Raw genomic sequence first — 20,330 nt, 5'->3', positions numbered from 1 at the left:
AAGATGCAGTATTTTTTTTTCTGTGTAGAGTAGGGGAATCATCTGATTTTTAATTTACATGTTCTCTTTAGCTTCACTAGTTTTAGTAATAGGTGAACCATAGGCTAAAATTGAACTTTCCTATCTTCCATCCAGAATGACTGTTGCCGAGGGAAGCGAGATGGAGTTAACAGTCTTGAGAGAAAACTGAAGAGACGCCTGGAAAGAGAGGGCCTCGCCAGTGAGCGGTGGGAACGAGTTAAGAAAATGCGGACCCCCAAAAAGAAGAAAATCAAACTGAGCCACCCCAAGGACATGAACAATTTCAAGTTAGAGAGAGAGCGTAGCTATGAATTAGTTCGTTCTGCTGAAACTCATTCCCTGCCCTCAGACACATCCTATTCCGAACAGGAGGACTCTGAGGATGAAGATGCCATCTGCCCAGCTGTGAGCTGCCTGCAGCCAGAAGGAGATGAGGTCAGTGAGGTTTGGGCCATAGAGGACGTGCTTTCCCTTAACTCAGAAACCCTGTAAGCTAGACCTCATCTCGCTGGGTCTTTCTCTTCTGCTTATCTACTTTGAGCTGATCTGAATGGATTGCTCAGCCCTCCCCCCACTGATATCTGTGCTCTTACCATCGTTCCTGGGTCTCCTCCCTTTTCTTGAAGAAACTCTTGTTCTTCCCTTTTTCCTTTTCTTGCTCTTCCAGCTTTCACCTTCCTGGCGCTAAGAAGGTGGGAGGGATGCTGATGTAATGCCCTTTGGCTTATCACAGGGCAACGCTGTCTTTACCCCAAAGCAGACACGACTTGAAGAATGACTTTGACTCGGTTGCTTTGGCTAGGGGGCCAGCTACACTCATTTGGCTTAGCTGTTGTGCCAGAGGTCCCATTGGTGGGACAGTGGCCGTTATTGGCAAACGGCCTGAATTTCTTGAGGCTGGACTGCCCAATTTTGAATCCATTTTTTTCCTCTGAAAACCCCATCTTCCTGCTCTTTGTAACCAGGTGGACTGGGTCCAGTGTGATGGCAGCTGCAATCAGTGGTTTCATCAGGTCTGTGTTGGTGTCTCCCCAGAGATGGCAGAGAAAGAAGACTACATCTGTGTGCGCTGTACTGTGAAGGACGCACCAAGCCGAAAGTAAAAACACAAAAACAGATACCCCCCCCCCTACTTAATGTAATTCAGGACTCCAACCAAGAGGATTTCTTCAAATCTCAGCAAAGCTACAGGACTGGTACTCAAACCAGCCTGTAAACGGTGCTATTTCTATTCCTTATGGGATCATTTTTCCAGGACTCTTTGAAGAAAAGAAAAAACAACTAAAAAATTTTTTGACACTTTTTGTATTTTTTCCTTAAGAGCTGTTTGTGGTTGTTGAGGTTTGAAAAGCTGTTTTTTGCAGGGGCTCCCACCAATTTGGAAGGCATTGAAGCTTGCACCTTTTCATGTACAGCATTAAAATTTTACCTCTGTCTGGGATTTACCAGCTTAAGAGTCCAACTCACTTCCAGTGCCCAGAAGGGCACCCACCAGAAATTCCAGTAAATCCTCATTTGAGGAAGGTCTCCCTTGTTTACTCCTTTGCCAGATTGGGAAAATTTTTAAGTTTTTCACTTCGGGGGGTTTTGTTTGTTTCTTCTTTTTCTTTATCCACTTTTCTTTTTCCTGGTAGACTAGGTTTATTTATCTGAGCAATAACTTCTGTGTTGGTTTCCATGGCTGGAATTAAAACAAAACAAAACAAACTTCCAAACAGTGTGTTGGTGCTTTAGCAATTGATTGATGTACAGAACACAAATGTCTAGTTTCTAGTGTCACTGATGAACTAGTGATGTAGAAAAGAGACTTCTCTGTAAGTAATTGCCACAGCTGTATTTTGGCTTTCTCCCTGCCCCTTTCTTCTGCCCCTATTTTTTGGTAGCTTGTATCAAATGTTACAGTTTATATTGTGGAATAAATCCTTCATCCTAACATAACACTAAATGCTGATTATTTAGAGCCATTAGAGCACAGCTTCTTCTGCCCCTCTCCATTGTGGGCTTACACAGCTAGAAGGGGCTGCTTGCTTTTGCTTCTGCCCAACCGAGTTGCAGTGGCAGTAGATGTTAGCCTGCAAACAACATCAGGGGATTCTTCTTTTGTGTCCTGCTCTGTTTGGTGGGCCAAAGGCCTACAGCCCTTACTAACAAAGAACCCCTCTGTCTTTAAGGACTAGAACCTGTCTTTAAAGCCCTGCTCTTGTCACTAAAGCTTTCTCAGAATGTTGGCAAATCACTTCAATCCTCAAATCAGTCCTTGTGGAATGATGCCATTATTATATTTGAATTGACAGGAGAACTTGGTTTTAGGGTTAAGATGTTGGAAGGAAATCTAAGGAAAATTAATCTTCATAGAGGTCCAAGTTTAGTATATGTCTTGAGAGGAAACTTGTGAATTCCCAGGCTTTGCCTCCTGGTTTTCTTTCTCATTTCTTTCTAACTCTAGCTGTCATTACTGGCTGTGGATAGCCCATAGCTATTTTCCTTGCTTTTCTTTTTTAAAGGGCTCTGTTCTGCAGTGGAGAAGACATTCCAGTGAACAGAACAGACTTTTGCTTACTTTTTCCTATTCTGTTGCCAATATTTGTTTTCCCCACATTCTACAGCCATAAACCTGAAGATTAGTAAAATTGGTGGGTCTTTAATAAAACAACAACAAAAACAGCAGTTTGTGATATAGCAGAGATTTAAATGTACTCTTCCCTTTTATGCACTTCAAATAATTAAATCTCTTTAAGAATGACTTCTAGTTGTCTGCAGTTTTCTGCAGTTGTGATGTTTCTCCTCGTCTGATGGGGATTCTGGGGCCAGTGGAGAAGAAGAGTCTCCAGAGTACAATCTGGAATCATCGTGGTTTGGCCTTGTTAGTATTCAAATTCTTAGAACCCCCTTCCTCACCCCCAACATTGAGCTATGATCCCAACTGTCCCAGTCCTTTCTTCTATTGAGAAATTAAGCTTAAAACAAGACTGCTGCTAGTATAAAGCCACTGCTTATTTAGAGAGCTTCTGCCATCTAGTATGCACAATCTCTGCCCCCATCCCCGCTAGTTTGTCTTCTTCACCTGTGGGTGGTACACACTCCCTGACAATAGCATCCTTAAGAAGATAGGATCTTTGTACCTGTGAGTGAGGCAGAAAAGGTAGGCATGTGTGTATTTAAACCACGCCCTCCCTGGATGAGAACCACTGAGCATTTTACATGTGACGATGCTGAAGTTAAAGAGAATGTCAGTTGCCCAAAGCTGTACAACTAGTAAACAACGAAACCTGGGTTTTTTGTCTTCCAGTTCTCCTACAATATTCCTCCTACCTTGTACACCATCACACTACCAGTGAACACAGAGATACATTTACTTTCCCGTTTATGCCTTCTGTTTGTTGTATCCCTAAAATGACTACTCTGATGTTGTGATTTGAAAACCATGTTTCATTGTGTGTTAGCTCTGAAGCTGGCCTGTACCAGAGAAACCTCTGAATTTGTAGGGAAACATGATACAATGCACACAGAAACTGACAATTCAGTTTCCATCTCCGTAGTCCTGCAGGTATGTGAGGTGGGAGAGGGGAAGGACTGTGTTTAGTTAGAGCCTGAGCCAGGAGGAGGGTCAGTGGGTAAAGAGAATCCAGTGAACTCTGCACCAAAGGGTAGAGAAAGATTATGTAATTTGGACTAGCTTTACAGGAAGTTGACATCTTTACAGCTTCATTTCAGTATCCTGGGAGGTGGGATTCATTTATCTATCCCAAGGGTAACCTAAAGGAGAGATGCCACTTGTGGTGGAGGTTGGTAAAAACCTGAATCTCCCTGCTTCCTTCTCCAGTGCAGAGCTTAAGAAAATGACAATAAAGATCTTGAGGCTTTGGGTATTTTGGCAAAGTGTCCGAAATGTACCTAATTTTGCCATTATACCCACCATCAAGAGTAACATGGCGCTTTGGGTGTTGGTGTAAGATTAGCCTGAGAATAGAGTAGATGTCAGCCTGGAAGAGGGTGAAACATGGCTCTCTACCAATCCAGGTGGTACTCTGAAGGGCCCTTGTAATGGGTTTCCGCCGCTTTTTATTCCACTTAAAAATCTTGATGGATATTTGGCAGTCTGTTAAGACCTGCTTCTGGCTTAAAGCAGGCATTGATTGGTAAATAGTACCCATGGGTGTTTTTCTGGGTTCAGTCTTGCCTATGTTTCTTGCCATATAGCACAGACCGGATTGGATTCCAGATGCTGTATACCTGTAACAGGAGACAGAATTGGACAACAAGGATTTTAAGAGTCATTGCCCATTGTGATGCATTAAGCCAGAGCTGATTACTCATTATCAGACTGACTACATGCTAGTCCATGCTAGTGTCAGCCTATATTAAAATAGTCTTTCCTTGCCATAGTGCTGCAGAAAACACAATTCCTTCTGATGAAACGTTGTTTCTTGGGAAGAAGAGGTGAGGAAAGCAATGAAGATCCCAGTGTCAGCCTTTATTGAGCTATGTATGAGGGTCAGGGTCCCTCAACTCCTAGTGACTATGAAGCAGCCGAGTGCTGGCTTTGCCCTCTTTGCCCCTCTGTCACCAGTGCTTTGTATGTGGCTCTCTTAAGCCTCTGAGCTTTCTCTTGGGAGGCTTCATATGTAATTTATAACAGAAATGTTACTGAAAAGCTGCCTAAACAACAAAAAAAATGTATACAGTAGGAATTTGTATAAAGTAATACTGTTGTAAATCCTGTCTGAGGGTGTAAAGAATCAATTTGTAAAGTGTATATTTTCACTTCTCCCTTCAAGTTTGTATGAACAAGTTTTCATGTCTCAATATTGCTTACATAGGAATGCACTTTACATTTTTATCAGTATAAATGGAACATTTAAAGCCAGTCAACAGCAGATAATCCAGCTCCCTGCTTGTGTTCTGGGTTAATTGTACAAGGATGAAGAAAGTGAGTTTGGGTGAGTGTCTTATTTTCAGGATAACCGACTGCATTGCAATAATGGACTGGAATGATGAGGTCATTTGACTTGTTCCAGGTGAGTGGAGGCCAAAGAATATTCTTTCTGCCTCCCCTTGGATGGGAAAATTGAGAAATTTAAAAGTTGCTCTAAAAAAAAAAAGTTGCCTTTCTGAGGAAACAAAAGTTATTTTCTCTATTTAATATAAATGTCCAAAGGCATTCCCTAAACACCAAAACTTTTCGCTCCTGGCAAACTTACCTAGCTAGAAGTTGGAGAGGAGTACAGTTGCAAACGCTGCCTCCTTTCTGCCCTTGTCAGTGCTTTCTCACTGATCATTATTCTACTGTGAACCCACACACTCAAAAGCCTCTTTTGTATATGATCAGGACAAGTAGTTCAATGGTTAATTAAAAAGTTAAATTAGGGCCAGGCGCGGTGGCTCATGCCTGTAATCCCAGCACTTTGGGAGGCCAAGGCGGGTGGATCACGAGGTCAAGAGATCGAGACCATCCTGGTCAACATGGTGAAACCCCATCTCTACTAAAAATACAAAAAATTAGCTGGGCATGGTGGCGCGTGGCTGTAATCCCAGCTACTCAGGAGGCTGAGGCAGGAGAATTGCCTGAACCCAGGAGGCGGAGGTTGTGGTGAGCCGAGATCGCGCCATTGTACTCCAGCCTGGGTAACGAGCGAAACTCTTGTCTAAAAAAAAAAAAATAAGTTAAATTAATGGATTAGAAAAATACATTTAACCCAAATCTTATGTATATTAGAGTTCTCAAACTCAAAAATTGAGAAAAATTATAGTTTGGGCATGAGGGCCTTCATAATAGCCAAAATACATTATCTATGATTTCAGCTTGAGCTTCTTTAAAATTATTTTTAAAGAATTTGCACAACAAAAGAAATAAATTTTTTTTTTGAGACAGAGTTTCACCCTTGTTGCCTGGGCTGGGGTGCAGTGGCGCTGTCTCAACTCGCTGCCAACTCTGCCGACCAGGTTCAAGCAGTTCTCCTGCCTTAGCTTCCCAAGTAGCTGGGATTACAGGCTTGTGCCACTACGTCTGGCTAATTTTGTATTTTTACACTACATCTGGCAAATTTTGTATTTTGACACAGGGTTTCACCATGTTGGCTAGGCTGATTTTGAACTCCTGACCTCAAGTGATCCACCTGCCTCAGCCTTCCAAACTGAGCCACCATGCCTGGCCTAGGAATTTGATTTTAGAATTCTAAATATTTACTCATTTTCTCCAATGTTTTGTAAGAATTCCACACACCTAAATTGACAGTTTTACAAGTAAGTAACTCAATCTAGTTTTTATAAAAACAACTTCACACTCATTTCATTGGTTTATGTAATAGTCAATTAAAACATAGTTGCTATAACAAATTGACTAGTATGATTAGGAACAACTACTACTCAGTGAGAATAAAAGAGCAGGCCACGGGTGTTGAGCAGGCTAAGACCAGAAGTACATTTTACAGAAGGAATGTAGAGGGAGAGCGTAGGCTGATCCAAGTTGCTTAAGAGAGTGTCAGTATCGTGTATGGGGTATTGAGGGGCGACAGTTGGTTTTGTTTTTGTTTTTTTCAGACAGGGTCTTGCTCTTTCACCCAGTTTGGAGTACAGTGGCGTGATTGATCACAGCTCACTTCAGCTTCCACTCCCATGCTTCAAGTGATCCCCCACCTCGGCCTCCTAGGTAGCTGGGACTAGTGTGGGCCACCAAGCCTGGCTAATTAAAAAAAAATTTTTTTTTATAAAGACAGGGGTCTCACTGTGTTGTACAGGCTGGTCTCAAACTCCTGGTCTCAGTGGGGGGGATCATCCTGCCTTAGCCTCCTAAAGGCAAGAGAGTGTTTTTAAATCACTTGATCTGTCTCTTGCAAGACTTTTCTTTTTTAGACAAGTCTCACTCTGTCTCTGAGGCTGGAGTGCAGTGGCAAGATCTTGGCACACTGCAACCTCTGCCTCCCAGGTTCAAGCGATTCTCCTGCCTCAGCCTCTGGAATAGCTGGGATTACAGGTGCCCACCACCACACCCAACTAATTTTTGTACTTTTAGTAGAGACAGGCCTGGCCTCAAACTCCTGACCCCAAGTGATCTGCCCACCTCGGCCTCCCAAAGTGCTGGGATTACAGACGTGAGCCACTGCACCTAGCCTCTTGCAAGACTTTCTAAGCTCCTAGGAGATGGTTGCTATTTAAGATGCTCCATAGCTTCTGAAGCCATCCTAATTCACTGGCCAGTTATAGTGCACTTGGAATTTTGTCCTTTTAATGCTGTGATCGCCCATCATAGTCACTGTTCCTATTTCACAGGTGTGAAAACCAAACAGATTAAGCAACACTTGCCCAAGTCAGTCTAACTAAGAGTATTGGCCCTGGAATTGGGGAACCTCCTTCATCTCTGTTGCTGTCCCCACATTTCTTCTTGCTCCCAGCCAGCAGGGAATAGAGTAGGCAAATGTAGCTTAGGGTTTGACCTCCAGTCCCTGATTTTTTTTTTTTTTTTTTTTTTTTTTTTTTTTTGTAGCCCTGGTTGTGGAGTACTCTTATTTTTTAGAGATGTCTTGAAATCTAGCGGCTATGTTTAGCCTTGAAGTGGCCACCCTCAAATGGACCAAAATGCCTCAAATGATTCTTTTTCTTTTCCCTCTTGAGACTGAGAAGCTATGGTCCTTAACATGGTGTGTTCCACAGGCACCTCTGTATATTCTCAGGCAATGTCATAGGAGGAGGCAGATCCTGGGCATAGGCTTCTGGGCGTTGGCATGCCTTGGGAGGTTAGCAGAGGACATGGTGGACATGAGTGCCCACAGCCTGTTTCTATGCTCTCTTCATTTCCATACCACCCCACATTCCACTCAAACCCTCCAAGGAGCAAGAATGCACAACTTAAGTAGGTCTTAATGGATCAAGGAAAAGAATGTCCAGAAAGTTAAGCAGACGGGTGTTTGAAGGGAGAATAAGGCAGTATGACTGAATATGCAAGCACTTAGCTCAATATCCTTCCTTCCCATTGATTTCATTCAGTATGTGTCCTTTGAGCCACTGCGAAACTTAGGGCAACTCTGGCTGCCACTTCAGCTTGGCCATGAGATAGCACCATTTGGTTTCCGTAAGTGCCATCTATCCTCACCATATTAATGGTTTGTCCTGGGGGCCAACAGGAGAGAAAAACATGACACTGAGTATAGGTAATAATCTTGAATAAGATAAGGGTTGGGGACAGGATCAACAGGTATGATTACTGAGGGCTTTCTATGAGTCCAGAATGATGGGGTCCTTAGGGAAGCAGACATAGGAAGGGATCATTATCTTCTTTGCTAGCTGGCCTATAGACAGCAATGAGGAATCAGTTGTGGAGGAGGTATGACTTAAACTGGGATATGGGTAGAAGTAGCTGAGCCAGACTCCAGTCAAGCCCATGTCCTTTTAATACTGTGACCTCTGTCACATCAGTGACTTTAAAAAACAAAATACTTGTATAGCACTACCTAAGGTACTGTTCTTAAGGCTGGGTTTTTTTGTTTTTTGTTTTGAGACTGTCTCTCTCTGTCTCCCAGGCTAGAGTGCAGTGGCATGATCTCTGCTAACTGTAACCTCCACCTCCCGGATTCCAACAATTCTCATGCTTCAGCCTCCCAAGTAGCTGGGATTACAGGCATGTGCCATCATGCTTGTTAATTTTTGTATTTTAGTAGAGATGAGATTTCACCATGTTGGTCATGCTGATCTTAAACTGGTCAACTTTTGACCTCAAGCGATCCACTCCCCATGGCCTCCCAAAGTGCTGGGATTATGGGCATGAGCCACTGTGCTGGGTCATCTTAGTAAGGCTTCACATGTATTATTTAATCCTTGTAACACAGGTAATATTTCCCTGTGGGTGAGAGTGGAAGGCTGGAATTTGGATGCAAAATTGTGCCCTCACTTATAAGCTTAAGAAAAATCTGCCTCTGTAGAATAATTTGTTAGCTTTAGAGTTCAAAATAGGAGCATGCTCCATATCTGCCAGGTCTTTGGAGATGAGGGCAACCAGTGTTCTGAAAAGGAAGGCTTTGCCCAAGAATCAGTAGCCCAGTCTGAACTAATGGCAATCACAGTTATCTTTCTTGCTTCTAATATCAATCCCAAGGAAGGCTGTGCCCAAGTCTGCTGCTTTTTTGCTCAGGAATATAAATCAGTAGCCCAGTCTGAACTAATGGCAATCACAATTATCCTTCTTGCTTCTAATATGAATCCCCTAATATACTGAAACCATAGAGTGGGGCAGGTTATTGGAGAGGAATAGGATATTGGATAGGATATTGGAGAGGAAGTGGGTGTTTTCCAGGCCCTTCAGGACAAGCCAGCAGAAACTTATAAGCAACAGAAGAGGGCAGCAGAGGACCAGGACTGGGCTGCTTTCTCCTTGTTCCCAGGGCCGGGACAGGGTCCACGGGAGGGGAAGCAGTGGTGGAGGGAAGCAGTGGTGGAAAGATTGAAATACCCAAGGCCACCATCTATTCCTTTTCTGGTCTGCAACTTGCTGTAAAGTTAGACATCAGGATCTAATCTTCTGCAATGTTTTACCTCTCACAAAATTCTTTAGTTCATTGTCTATATCTAACCTGCTTCCTGTTTGGAAGATTAGGTTGCAGATTTAATATATATTAAGTTTTTACTCTATTTCCTGCTTTTTAAAAAAATAAAGACAAGGTCTCACTATATTGCCCAGCCTGGTCTTTAACTCTTGGGCTCAAGCTATCCTCCTGCCTCAGCCTCCAACAGTACTGGGATTACAGGTGTGAGCCACCATGCCCGCCTAATTTTTATCTTTTTAGTGATGGAGTCTTGCTATTGCCCAGGCTGGACTGGGCTGTAGACCTAAGACTGAAGATCAGGCTTTGGATTCTCATTCTAACCTGAGGTGGAGCCAATTCCAAAGCCAGTAGTGATCCCAGTTATGTGCCTAGCATGCTAACCACCTCCTGCATTCTCAGCCCTGGACTAGGTTTCATAGATTTATATAGAACATGGACACTACACTGTACCCAAGGAGCCTGAAATTTAATAGGTTTCTAAAATCTAATAAATTTAGACAGGAACTATGTGAAAAAATGTTCTAAGTTTCTTGTTCCAGTGTGCATGCACATTGTGATGGGGCTAGAGAAGAAAGAGCAAGGCTTAGGAAAGGCGAAAATTTGAGGTGACACTTGAACTAAGGTTATTGCCAAACTGGCCACGTGGCCTTGCCGAGGATGGAGGCTTGATTGAAATATTTAAAATAAGACTGGTTTACAAAGTCCCTAGGATTACTTTGACCTTACCTGCCCCTCCTCTCATAAGTCTGGTTTGACTGCAGCTCCGTAAAGCAGCACCTAAGGTAAGTCAGGGGCATTGGCTGCAAATTGTTTCAGTAATGGTTCTCTGACTAGGACAGGCCTTGACTCAGTGGTTCCCTTGAATACTGAGGCTGCGTACATATTCTCTGGCTGCGTGAATGGAGAAGAACCACAGAAAAGCTCCCAGGAGTCTGTGCTCTGCACTTTCAGGGACTTCTATGTGGCCAGAACAAGGTGTACATCTAGGGCAAGCTGAGGAAGAAGGCATTTGGCATTAGCACACTTCATTATGAGAAATAATAAAAGCTAACACAGCACTTAGTACATGCCAGGCATTGCTCTGCATGCTTTGCACATATTAACTCATCTCATCTTCACAACATCCCAATGAGATCAATAGTATCATGCCCATTTTACAGATGAGGAAATCGGGCTCCAGAGGTACATAGACATTCAGCTGGTACATAGACATCCAGGATGCACCCAGACAGTCTGGCTCCTGAGGCTGAGCCCTGTAAACAAGATGGAAGGCCTCTGAGTACTCTTGAGCTGCCTCTCAGATGTGTGGTTCTGCAAAGCAGTAAACCATTCCTAACAACTCCCCAACATAGCTGCTGAAGGATGCCCAAAGGCTGTGGTTTTTCTCCCATCAGTAGTTGGGCGAGACTTATACAAGCCTTCTTTTAGAGAACTGAGTGAACATTCTGTTTTTCCTAAACTGGTTTGGAAAATTCAGTCAAGTCAGAAATGCATTTCAGCTGCCTCTTTAAGGCTATGGTAACTGCTGCCCTCAGGGGCCTGCTGGGGGGTGGGTGGCAGCTCTACCATGGTACTCAGCTATCCCCAACTCCTCCACCCACCATCCGCAAAGTCACCTCAGTTGGGACTGAGGCCAGGAATACTGCGTTCCTGGCAACCACAGCAAATCTGTACAAGGAAGACCTTAGTGACGGGGAACTGCATAAGCAAATGCATGGGAACTCTTAAGGTGCCTGGCCTGATGAGGGAAAGGAAACCAAGCCATTAGGCACGTTGGAACCAAGGTAAGTTGCCCTTGGGAATAGCAGAACATTTTCAGCCAGAAGCTCCTCGACAATGCTCCAAAACCTGGGTAAAAGATGCAACAATGCCAGGCCCGGTGGCTCACGCGTGTAATTCCAGCACTTTGGGAGGCCAAGGCTGGTGGATCACCTGAGGTCAGGAGTTCAAGACCAGCCTGGCCAACATGGCAAAACCCTGTCTTTACTAAAAATACAAAAATTAGCTGGGCATAGTGGGGGGCACCTATAATCCCAGCTACTCAGGAGGCTGAAGTTGCTTGAACCCAGGAGGTGGAGGTTGCAGTGAGTTGAGATTGCACTACTGTACTCTAGCCTGGGCAACAGAGCAAGACTCCATCTCAAATAAGAAAAAAGACCCAAAAAGCATGTGTTGCTTGTAGGTCTTACCACGTACACATACGTACACACACAGAGAGAGCTTCTTGAGTCTAGAGACCATGTACAATCCAACACCCCACAGCCAGGGGTTGGGGTGGTGAGGAACAGGGTCTAACAAAGGCTGTTCAATCCTCGTTTTTAAACTTTTCTCAAGCCAGACCCTAGACAGTATGAGGAGGTAGGCAGCTATCCCATGGCTTCTAGACTCACTGGGCTTCCTTGGAAAAGTCACTCAACCTCTCTGGAACAAACAATGTGGAGAATCATCATTAGGCTTGCTGGCCTCTGGAGCCAGAAATAAGAGTTACTCAACACGCACTGAGCTCTGACTGAACATCAGGTACTGTGCTAGATATCAGATAACCTCAGCTGACTCACCACGCTGCTATGAAATGAAGTCACAACTCATGGCCTCTGAGGGGGAGCTGAGATTGGAACTCAGGAAGTCTGGCTCCAGAATCCAAACTGGTGAGCATGACAGTATATTGTATGTGGCCGCCTTTGAGAAGTCAGCAAGGGAAGGGAACTTATAGGCCCTCTAACCCAACTCCAGCTGTGAGTGGTTTTTCTAAAGCATAAAATGGATCAAGTTGCTCCCATACTTGATTCCTTCAATGCTTTCCATTACCTTCTGAAGAAAATCCAAACAGCTGGTCTACAGAATCTGTCATGAGCTTGCCTTTGCCTCTCATCTTTCCCTTCTCCCCAAACCTACCCCATACTCTAGATCCACTGAGCCCTTTTCATTTCCCTATGCCACATAATAGTAGCTATTTTGTTAAGGCCCTGCTCACTTTGATTACCATTATACTACTTAATCTTTACAACAATCCCTCAAAGTAGGTGGTGAGGTCTTCATTTAACAAATAAGGAAACGGAGGCTTTACAGCAGTCACACAGCTTTGACTCCAACGCTTAAGCTCTTCAGTGAGTGCACGGTATACTTTTATCCCACTTCTACTGTCTTTGCCTGGAATGCCTTTTTCTTCATTGCCTACCTAGAGGACCAGTCCTTCCTTCGGAGATAGCTGAAAGGTTATTTCATCGGGGAAGCCTGCCATCATTTCTTCCTACCAAGTTGTGTTAGTGGTCCCCCCTTTGGTTCCCATAGCATCTTCTACTTTTCTTTTGGTACATATATCTCACTCCCTGCATCAAGGAGGCTGTGAAATCCTTCAAGTGTGTTTAAGTGTTCCCCTCCACGTTGCCTGCCCTGACAGGGCTCCTGACAGATAATACGCTAGGTGGTGGTATTTGCACTCCAGCCGGGGCAGTTGTTTTTTTTTTTTTTTGAAACAGAATTTTGCTCTTGTTGCCCAGGATGTGGTACTATCTCAGCTCACTGCAACCTTTGCCTCCTGGGTTCAAGTGATACTCCTGCCTCAGCCTCCCAAGTAGCTGAGATTATAGGTGCTCCCACTGTGCCCAGCTAATTTTTCTATTTTTAGTAGAGATGGGGTTTCACCATGTTGGTCAGGCTGGTCTCAAACACCTGACCTTAAGTGATCCACCTGCCTCAACCTCCCAAGGTGCTGGGATTACAGGCTTGAGCCACCACACTCAGCCGTAGTAAATGTTATTGACTGGATAGATGATGGGCACATGGACAAATACGAAGCTTAAGAGACTTGTTCCAGATTTGCTCCTGAGCTACAGAGAAGAGTGGCAGATCGACTTGGGATACCAAAGAAAGGACCGTATCAATCCTAGGGCTTCTTCCCTGCATTTCTCTGCTGTGGCTTCTTGTGCTTTGGTGCTTGCCTTCCACAGCTAGGGCACATCTCAAGGGCAGTTCTGTGATACAACTCTGATTTAGGGAGAGTTTTAATGGACACAGGGATATTAAAGCACCAGGGTTAATTATTCAGAAAATGTTTCAACTGATTTGCTTTTCATCTTCCCCCTGATGGGCAGCTTCAAAGCCTACAGTTGCCCTCTGGTAAGGAGAGACATCCTGCCCTTGTGTGATTAGTAGTCTGAGCCATTGACTCTTCACATTCCACAAGGCAAGCACCTCAGAAGAACCTCCTCTTCTATGAGAGGTGAAAACTGAGGCTCAGCAAAACTTACCTGGGACATAGAACTGTGACTGGTGCTTCACTGCAGAAGGAAGAAGGGTCTGCTCTGGTGTTGTAAGTTATTATTCCCTTTGAATCTGGGAAGGAAAAACAATCATTGTTACTATATGAAAAGACGAGGTCCTCGTGATATTCTTTAGGATCTGACAGAATTCTGTGATTATTATTTGCATCCTAGTGACTTTCTTCCATATGCCAGATATGGTCTTGAAACTTTAAATAAAGTTTCTCCTCTAGGAGTGTAATATTATAGATCAGTAGTCCTCTGTCTTCCCTATTCTGTTGTATTTCAAAGTTTTATTTGAACTCAGTTGTTTTTTTATTTTATTCATTGAATAGAGAAATAATTATAGTCTACTTAATCAGCTTTCTGGAAGAGTTGGCCTTCACTGCCTGTTAGGATACTAGGGTTTTTCTTTTTTAATTAAAACCTAGGATATCATGTAGATTATATGATATATGATAGTTATATTTATTTTGCTCATGTTTGATTTCTTTCCCCACATCTGATCAGTTCATGTCTTCTGTACTGAAAGCATCTGAAGGTCCGGCTCAGTGGCTCATGCTTCTTATCCCAGCACTTTTGGAGGCCAAAGTGGGAGAATCGCTTAAGTCCAGGAATTCAAAACCAGCCTGGGCAACACAGAAAGTCCCTGTCTCTACACAGAATTAAAAAATAAGCAGGGCATGGTGGTGCATGCCTGTTGTCCCTGTTACTTGGGAGGCTGAGGCAGGAGGATCACCTGAGCCTCAAGGCTGCAGTAAGCCCTGATTGTGCCACTGCACTTGAAACTGAGTGACAGTGGCTGGGCGTGGTGGCTCACGCCTGTAATCCTAGCACTTTGGGAGGCCGAGGTGGGTGGATCACCTGAGGTCAGGAGTTCAAGACCAGTCTGGCCATAATGGTGGAACCCCATCTTAAAAAAAAAACAACAACAAAAAAACTGAGTGACAAAGCAAAACACCCATCTCAAAAAAAGTAAAGGAAAAAAAAAGGAAAGCATTTTATGAGATATCTAAGTTTGACTATAGCATAAAGTACGTCGCTGGGCGTGGTGGCTCACGCCTGTAATCCAAGCACTTTGGATGCCAAGGTGGGTGTATCACCTGAGGTCGGGAGTTCAAGACCAGCCTGACCAACATGGTAAAACTCTGTCTTTATTAAAAAAATAAATAAATAAAAAATATGTTATTATTTGAGATGGAGTTTCACTCTTGCTGCCCAGGCTGGAGTACAATGGTGCAATCTCGGCTCACTGCAACCTCTGCCTCCCCCCATGCAAACGCTTCTCCTGCCACGGCCTCCTAAGTAGCTTGGATTACAGGCGTCTGCCACTATGCCTGGCTAATTTTTGTATTTCTAGCATAGACAAGTTGTCACCATGTTGGCCAGGCTGGTCGCCCACCTCAGCCTCCTAAAGTGCTGGGATTACAGGTGTGAGCCACCATGCCCGGCCAGAAATATACTATTGAAGTTTAAGTACTATAATGGTTATAAACACTGAGCAGGGCCTTAGCAAAATAGGTAGCCACCACTATTATGTGGCTTAGGGAAATGAAAATAGCTCAGTGGAGCTAGAGTATAGGGTAGTACAGGGTAATTTAAATAAAAGATAAAGTACATTTAAGCTTGGTATGTCTACAAAATCAGATTAGAAGAAGAAAACCAAGACCTTTAGTGATAGAAATTGCATGTAAGTCTTAAAAACCATTTACTCAATTACAACCAGCGAAGCAGGCGTGTTTCAGAGGAGAATTTGGTCATTGTTTGCTTAATTGTCAGGAACAATACCAACTGCTCAGGAAAAATAATATGGGTATGAGCAGGAGGTGGGAGGACAGAACAACAGCTTTCTGAAGGAGGGTTTGTTTCTGTGTGTGTCAAGACAAAGCAGGAAATGGGAGCGAGCCAGGGCCAGCAGTGATAAAGACTCGCTCTCCTGTCCCAGCTTGTTTCTGTTTACTCTAAGGAAGATAGCAGAGCTTGGAACAACTTTGCAAGGATGAAAACCTGACCAGAAGCAGCAGGGGAACAATCCATGTGTGAGGTAGTACAAGTGTCAGTGGACCTATGATCAAGGATGGACGAAAATGGAATTCTTCAAGCAGAAGGTGGGTGGCAGGCAGGAAAAAGGTAGAGTGGCTGCTTTCAGTCCCCAGTGAAAGCTGTGATGGGGGCAAGATGCTGCAGTTCCCTGCTCTTTCCTCTCTCCTCCATAAAAGAAACAGAAAATGAAACCACCAGGAAGCACACTATTCAGCAGAAAGTGGTAAAACAATGTAATTGAGGGAGTTGTAGACTTTCTTCCTAAATAACTCTCAGTGTTAGCCCTCCCCTACCTTCTGTGGGTTCAAAATGATCTTGCGTGGAAACAGAGGGATTGCCCTGATGGTCCTGGATGGGCATGCAATTTAGTGATGTTGATCTAAGATCCAGAGGCTCACTTTCTACAATGTTGAACAGTTGAAAAGCAAAGTATCTAATAATAGGCTGGGTGTGGAGGGGGTGGATGTCTTTTCCATTCTTTCCTCTTCCAGCTCCTGAAGCCTGGGGGAATAAACAAGAGGGATGCGGAGCTCCTGATTAGGTTTGTAACCCAGACACCACTGGTCCTGATGAATTAAAAGAACATTAAAGCCGTAGCCAGGGACACCACATTTTTCATTTAACCAAATTGATTGCAGCACTGACTCTCCTAATAGCCTAGGAAGGCAGGCTGGCTTCCTCTGATGTGCTTAGGAGAAGCTGGGGCGGCAGTTGACACAGGGCTTTGATCAGAACAATAAGCAGCTAAGTCTGTTGTGGTGGAAGAGTTGAAGCGCATCAGGCCAGTTCGCTAAGCTTGATTTTTTTCGAGGAGGCTGCAGCCCTCGTCAATATGGGGAGGAGGAAGGAGCAAATAGAGTCAGCCCCTTTGGGGAAGCAACAAGTCCTGGAACACACCTGGCTAAGGGTGTGGGCGGTGGGTACTCTCTTTGAATGTGAAGGTCTCATTCCTAGTCCATTGTAACTTGGCTCCCCACTTTCTCCACTGCCCTTGTTAGGGCTGCTCCACAGGAGAGTGGGAAGGACATCTCTGCCTCAGGGGCTATGGGCACAGCTTCAGTGTCATTGGGGGCTACCAGAGGTCTTCCCGGACCTCTTTCGTAACGTCCACTGAGGTAGCAACCACTTGCTGCCTTGCTCTCAGGCAAGCCAAACTGGGGATAGTCTCCAGCTGGGGATGGTCTGCCAGTAACACCTGGTATTATTGGCACAGTGATCTTGAAAAGCACCCTCCACTGCCTCTTGTCTCTCCCAAGGTGGAATCCCACTTGTTCTTTGCATGTCTTCGTAATACATTCATTGCACCTCTCACTCAGCAAGTATGTATCGGAGACTGACCTCAGGCCATGTACTGTTTTGTACCCAAAAGAGAGGCAGGATGCTACAGTGCTATTATAAAAGTTAACTCCAGGCCAGGTGCAGTGGCTCACACCTGTAATCCCAGCACTTTAAGAGGCTGAGGCAGGTGGATCCCTTGAGATCAGGAGTTCAAGACCAGCCTGGCCAAACAGCGAAACTCCATCTGTACTAAGAATACAAAAATTAGCCGGGTGTGGTGGTGCATGTCTGTAATCCCAGCTGCTCTGGAGGCTGAGGCAAGAGAATCGCTTGAACCCAGGGGGCAGAGGTTGTGGTGAGCCGAGAGGACGCCACTGCACACTGCACTCCAGCCTGGGAAAGGGAGTGAGACTCATCTCAACAAAACAAAAACAAAGTTAACTTCAAAAGAATTAAAGTGGATATTCAAATTGTGCTGTAAGGAAGTCCTGCTGCTGCCCTGGCAGCTCCTGGGTAGGTTAGGAAGGCCTCCACTTTGCCCTTGCCACCCTTCTCTTTCTCCCAGGCTCTTCCGAAATGCCACCACTTACTGTCTGCAGCTCCTTGGCCCAACGCACCATTCAGGGATTGTTTCCCCACCTGCAAATTGCCCAGCCATAATGCCCAGCTTAAAGGGATGTCTCACACATTAGGCAAACTAACACGTGTGAATGCCCTGATTTTAATAACCAGTAGCGTCCTCCTTTCCTTCCTACTGCCTTCCAGCTCTTCTCTCCTTGCCACCTTGCAGTTCTTCCTCTCCCCTCTGCCGCTCTGTTTCCATAGGCCCCAGGCGCCATCTCCCAAGCATCCTCCTCTCTTTCTCACCCATCCTTTAGGCTCAGAAGCCCACATTATCCAGGTGGCCACTCTAGGTAGCGATGACCTAAGTGGGAAGGGGAGGAGGGAGGCTAGGGGCTCAGGGCTCCCAAAATGGCTATGAGGCCGGGGGGCTCCTGAACCCAATAATTTAATCTTGAGCTGCAGTGGGTTCGGGAAGTTGGGGAGAAAGTGGCTCGAAAGGAGACCGGCCCTCTGGGGTAGGGAGGATGGAGCCTCTTTCCAGTCCATCTTCCTGCCGGGGAAGCCGCCTCCTTGACCTTGAATAGGAGGCGGGGACGCCGAACGCCTAGGGGGCTGCGGAGAGAGGACCCGTCCCTGGGGGCAGGCCCGCCCACGCCTCCTCCGGGCCTCCTCCGCCTTGGTTCCCGCCCTCCCGCGCCGCTCGGTCTCCTCCCCTCACTGCAGCGCTCGCCGCGCGCGCCCATCGATCAGGCCCCCTCCCTCCGCCGCCTCGGCGCAGACTGCTAAGCTCAGCAAGTCTTGCGGCAAAGGCACTTCGAAGCCGAGTTGGGGCAGCGGCGGAGCGGGGACTCCGCGTCCCAGGGGAACGGGCGCACCTGCGAAGCTGTCGCCAGCGCCGCGTCCTTGCGGCCCGACGCCCCCTCACCTCGGGGACCCCTGGTCTCTATTGCCTCCTTCGGGTCGCCCTCCGGTAAGTCCACAGCCGTGCCGGTGGGGCACGGACCTCCCTCCAAAGTTTCTCCTCTCCTGCCGCTGCGTCGAGGGCAACGGGTGGTCCGGCTCCCGGGAGGTGAGTGACGCTGGGGAAGTTTGAGGCCGAGGGGCCGGTAGTCCGCACCGTCCTTTGGGGGAGTTTGAACGCGTCCAGATGGAAGGTTCGTCTGGGGGAGCCGGACCTGAAGGGCGGGGAGCTTCTCTGCGGGACTGGGACTGGGACTGGGACTGGGGGCGGGGGGACAGATTTCCTTCCGCCGTCTCCCCGCGAGTTGCTGCAGAGAGGGGCGGGCCACGCGTCCCCCGCAACCCCCGGCTGTGCACCCTCGCCCCTCTTTCCTGTCCCTGGGACCCCCCGGCCCGCCCCATTGGTCTCCAAGGAAGGTTCTTTTGCCCCAGTCTCAAACTGCGGGACCCCTGGCACCGCCGTCGTGGGAGGTTGGGGTGAGGGGTGGTCTGGGCGCTGGGAGCCGGAGACCCTGGGTCAGGGAGAGGTTGGGGACACGGATCGCGGGGCCATTTGGAGGCGACGGGCACGAGGAGCTGGGGCCCGGGCCCGAGAGGGGGATGGAGGCGCCCTCTCCTCTCTCCAAATCTCATGACTCAGCACGACCTAGGACGCCCCGTCCCTGCTTCAGCTCTGTCCCCAGGGCTGGGCTGGCAGCCTGGCGGGTGCTCACAGACCGACTCCCCTTTCTAGACTCTTCCATGTAGCTTTCCCATTTGGGGTTCCCCCTTTCCCTGCCTATGTTCCTTTCCCCATCTCTGAGGCACAGAGCTTTTAATTTTCAACTAAAAAGAGGAGCTTTATCGTTTCCCATCCCACTAAGCCAGGCCCCCTCCGCCTATCTCCTTTTCCCTTTTCATCTCCACATTCCACAGGTGCCTCCAGCACACCCCTAGCCCCCAGCTCGTGTGGGGTCTCTCCTGGCAGCGCACCGTCCTCCCCCACCCCCAGCTGAGGTGGTGGTGTAGGTGCTCTCCCCGCAGCAGCGGAAGGAAGGGAGTGCAAGGACAGAAGAGGCCTGGCCCAGGAGGGGCCGCCGCAGTGGGGAGGGAAGGGCAGACGCCCCGGTGAGCAGGTAGCCCAGGTTGGGTTGGGGTATGAGGAGAGGAAGTCCTTAGGATCTGGGGGCGTTGAGGAAGCCAGAAAGGCCAACTGGGGTCTGACCTGGAAAGCAGAAGAGTGCCCTTCTCTCTCTTCCCTACTGCTGCTGCCCTGAGAGGCCTCTCCCAGGTGGAGTAGATTGTCCTCCATCCAATCCAGCCAGCTCTCCATCAGCTGGCACTTCATTAGAGGGGTTGACAGTGAGAAGCAGGGAAGCCCTTAATCCTTTCAACCATCTCTCCCTACACAGGACCAAGTCCAGCTTTGGGGCTACTAGAAACATCTCTGTGACCAGCAGAGATGCTGAAAAAAAATAGCCATGCCCAATGACCCTAGGCAGGCCGAGGGGTAGGTGGGAGGGGGCATGGTGGCTCTGATGCAGTGGGACGTGCCTGGCGTCCTGGTCCTTTGGAACAAGAGCGGTGGCCTGGCAGGCACTGCAAGCTGCAGCATATGTCAGGGCCCTGGGGGTGAGTCAGCGTCAGGGGTCCAGCCAGACACACTGCGCCTAGGGAGTCCAGCTCC

At 46.8% G+C, this 20,330-nt stretch overlaps 2 protein-coding genes and 1 long non-coding RNA gene across 10 annotated transcripts in view; 2 read left to right on the top strand and 1 right to left on the bottom strand.

Moving 5' to 3' along the window:
• The window catches only part of KDM5B (lysine demethylase 5B), an 85,518-nt gene extending 82,754 nt beyond the window's left edge, over window positions 1–2,764 (top strand). For all 7 annotated transcript variants that reach the window (XM_002807724.7, XM_035281038.3, XM_035281032.3 and 4 more), the window contains exons 26-27: window positions 136–456; window positions 987–2,764. In XM_002807724.7, the coding sequence (XP_002807770.2) occupies window positions 136–456; window positions 987–1,124 (459 nt within the window). In that variant the 3' untranslated portion in view covers window positions 1,125–2,764. The remainder of the gene's footprint in view (window positions 1–135; window positions 457–986) is intronic.
• LOC118149512 (uncharacterized) lies at window positions 665–20,155 on the bottom strand. Its single transcript, XR_004737037.3, has 3 exons — window positions 19,869–20,155; window positions 13,808–13,892; window positions 665–4,254 (listed from the first exon to the last, which is right to left on the bottom strand). It is a non-coding gene; the product is annotated as an uncharacterized LOC118149512 (long non-coding RNA).
• SYT2 (synaptotagmin 2) overlaps window positions 18,479–20,330 on the top strand; it is a 117,032-nt gene continuing 115,180 nt past the window's right edge. For both annotated transcript variants that reach the window (XM_035281046.3, XM_035281044.3), the window contains exon 1: window positions 18,479–18,674. The gene's annotated coding sequence lies outside the window, so the exon portion shown is untranslated. The remainder of the gene's footprint in view (window positions 18,675–20,330) is intronic.

The sequence above is a fragment of the Callithrix jacchus genome, chromosome 19 (assembly GCF_049354715.1).
Source record: "Callithrix jacchus isolate 240 chromosome 19, calJac240_pri, whole genome shotgun sequence".
In the NCBI taxonomy this organism is placed as follows: domain Eukaryota; kingdom Metazoa; phylum Chordata; class Mammalia; order Primates; family Cebidae; genus Callithrix; species Callithrix jacchus.
Note: the sequence above shows the minus strand (reverse complement) of the source record. Positions and strands in the feature narration are given on the sequence as shown.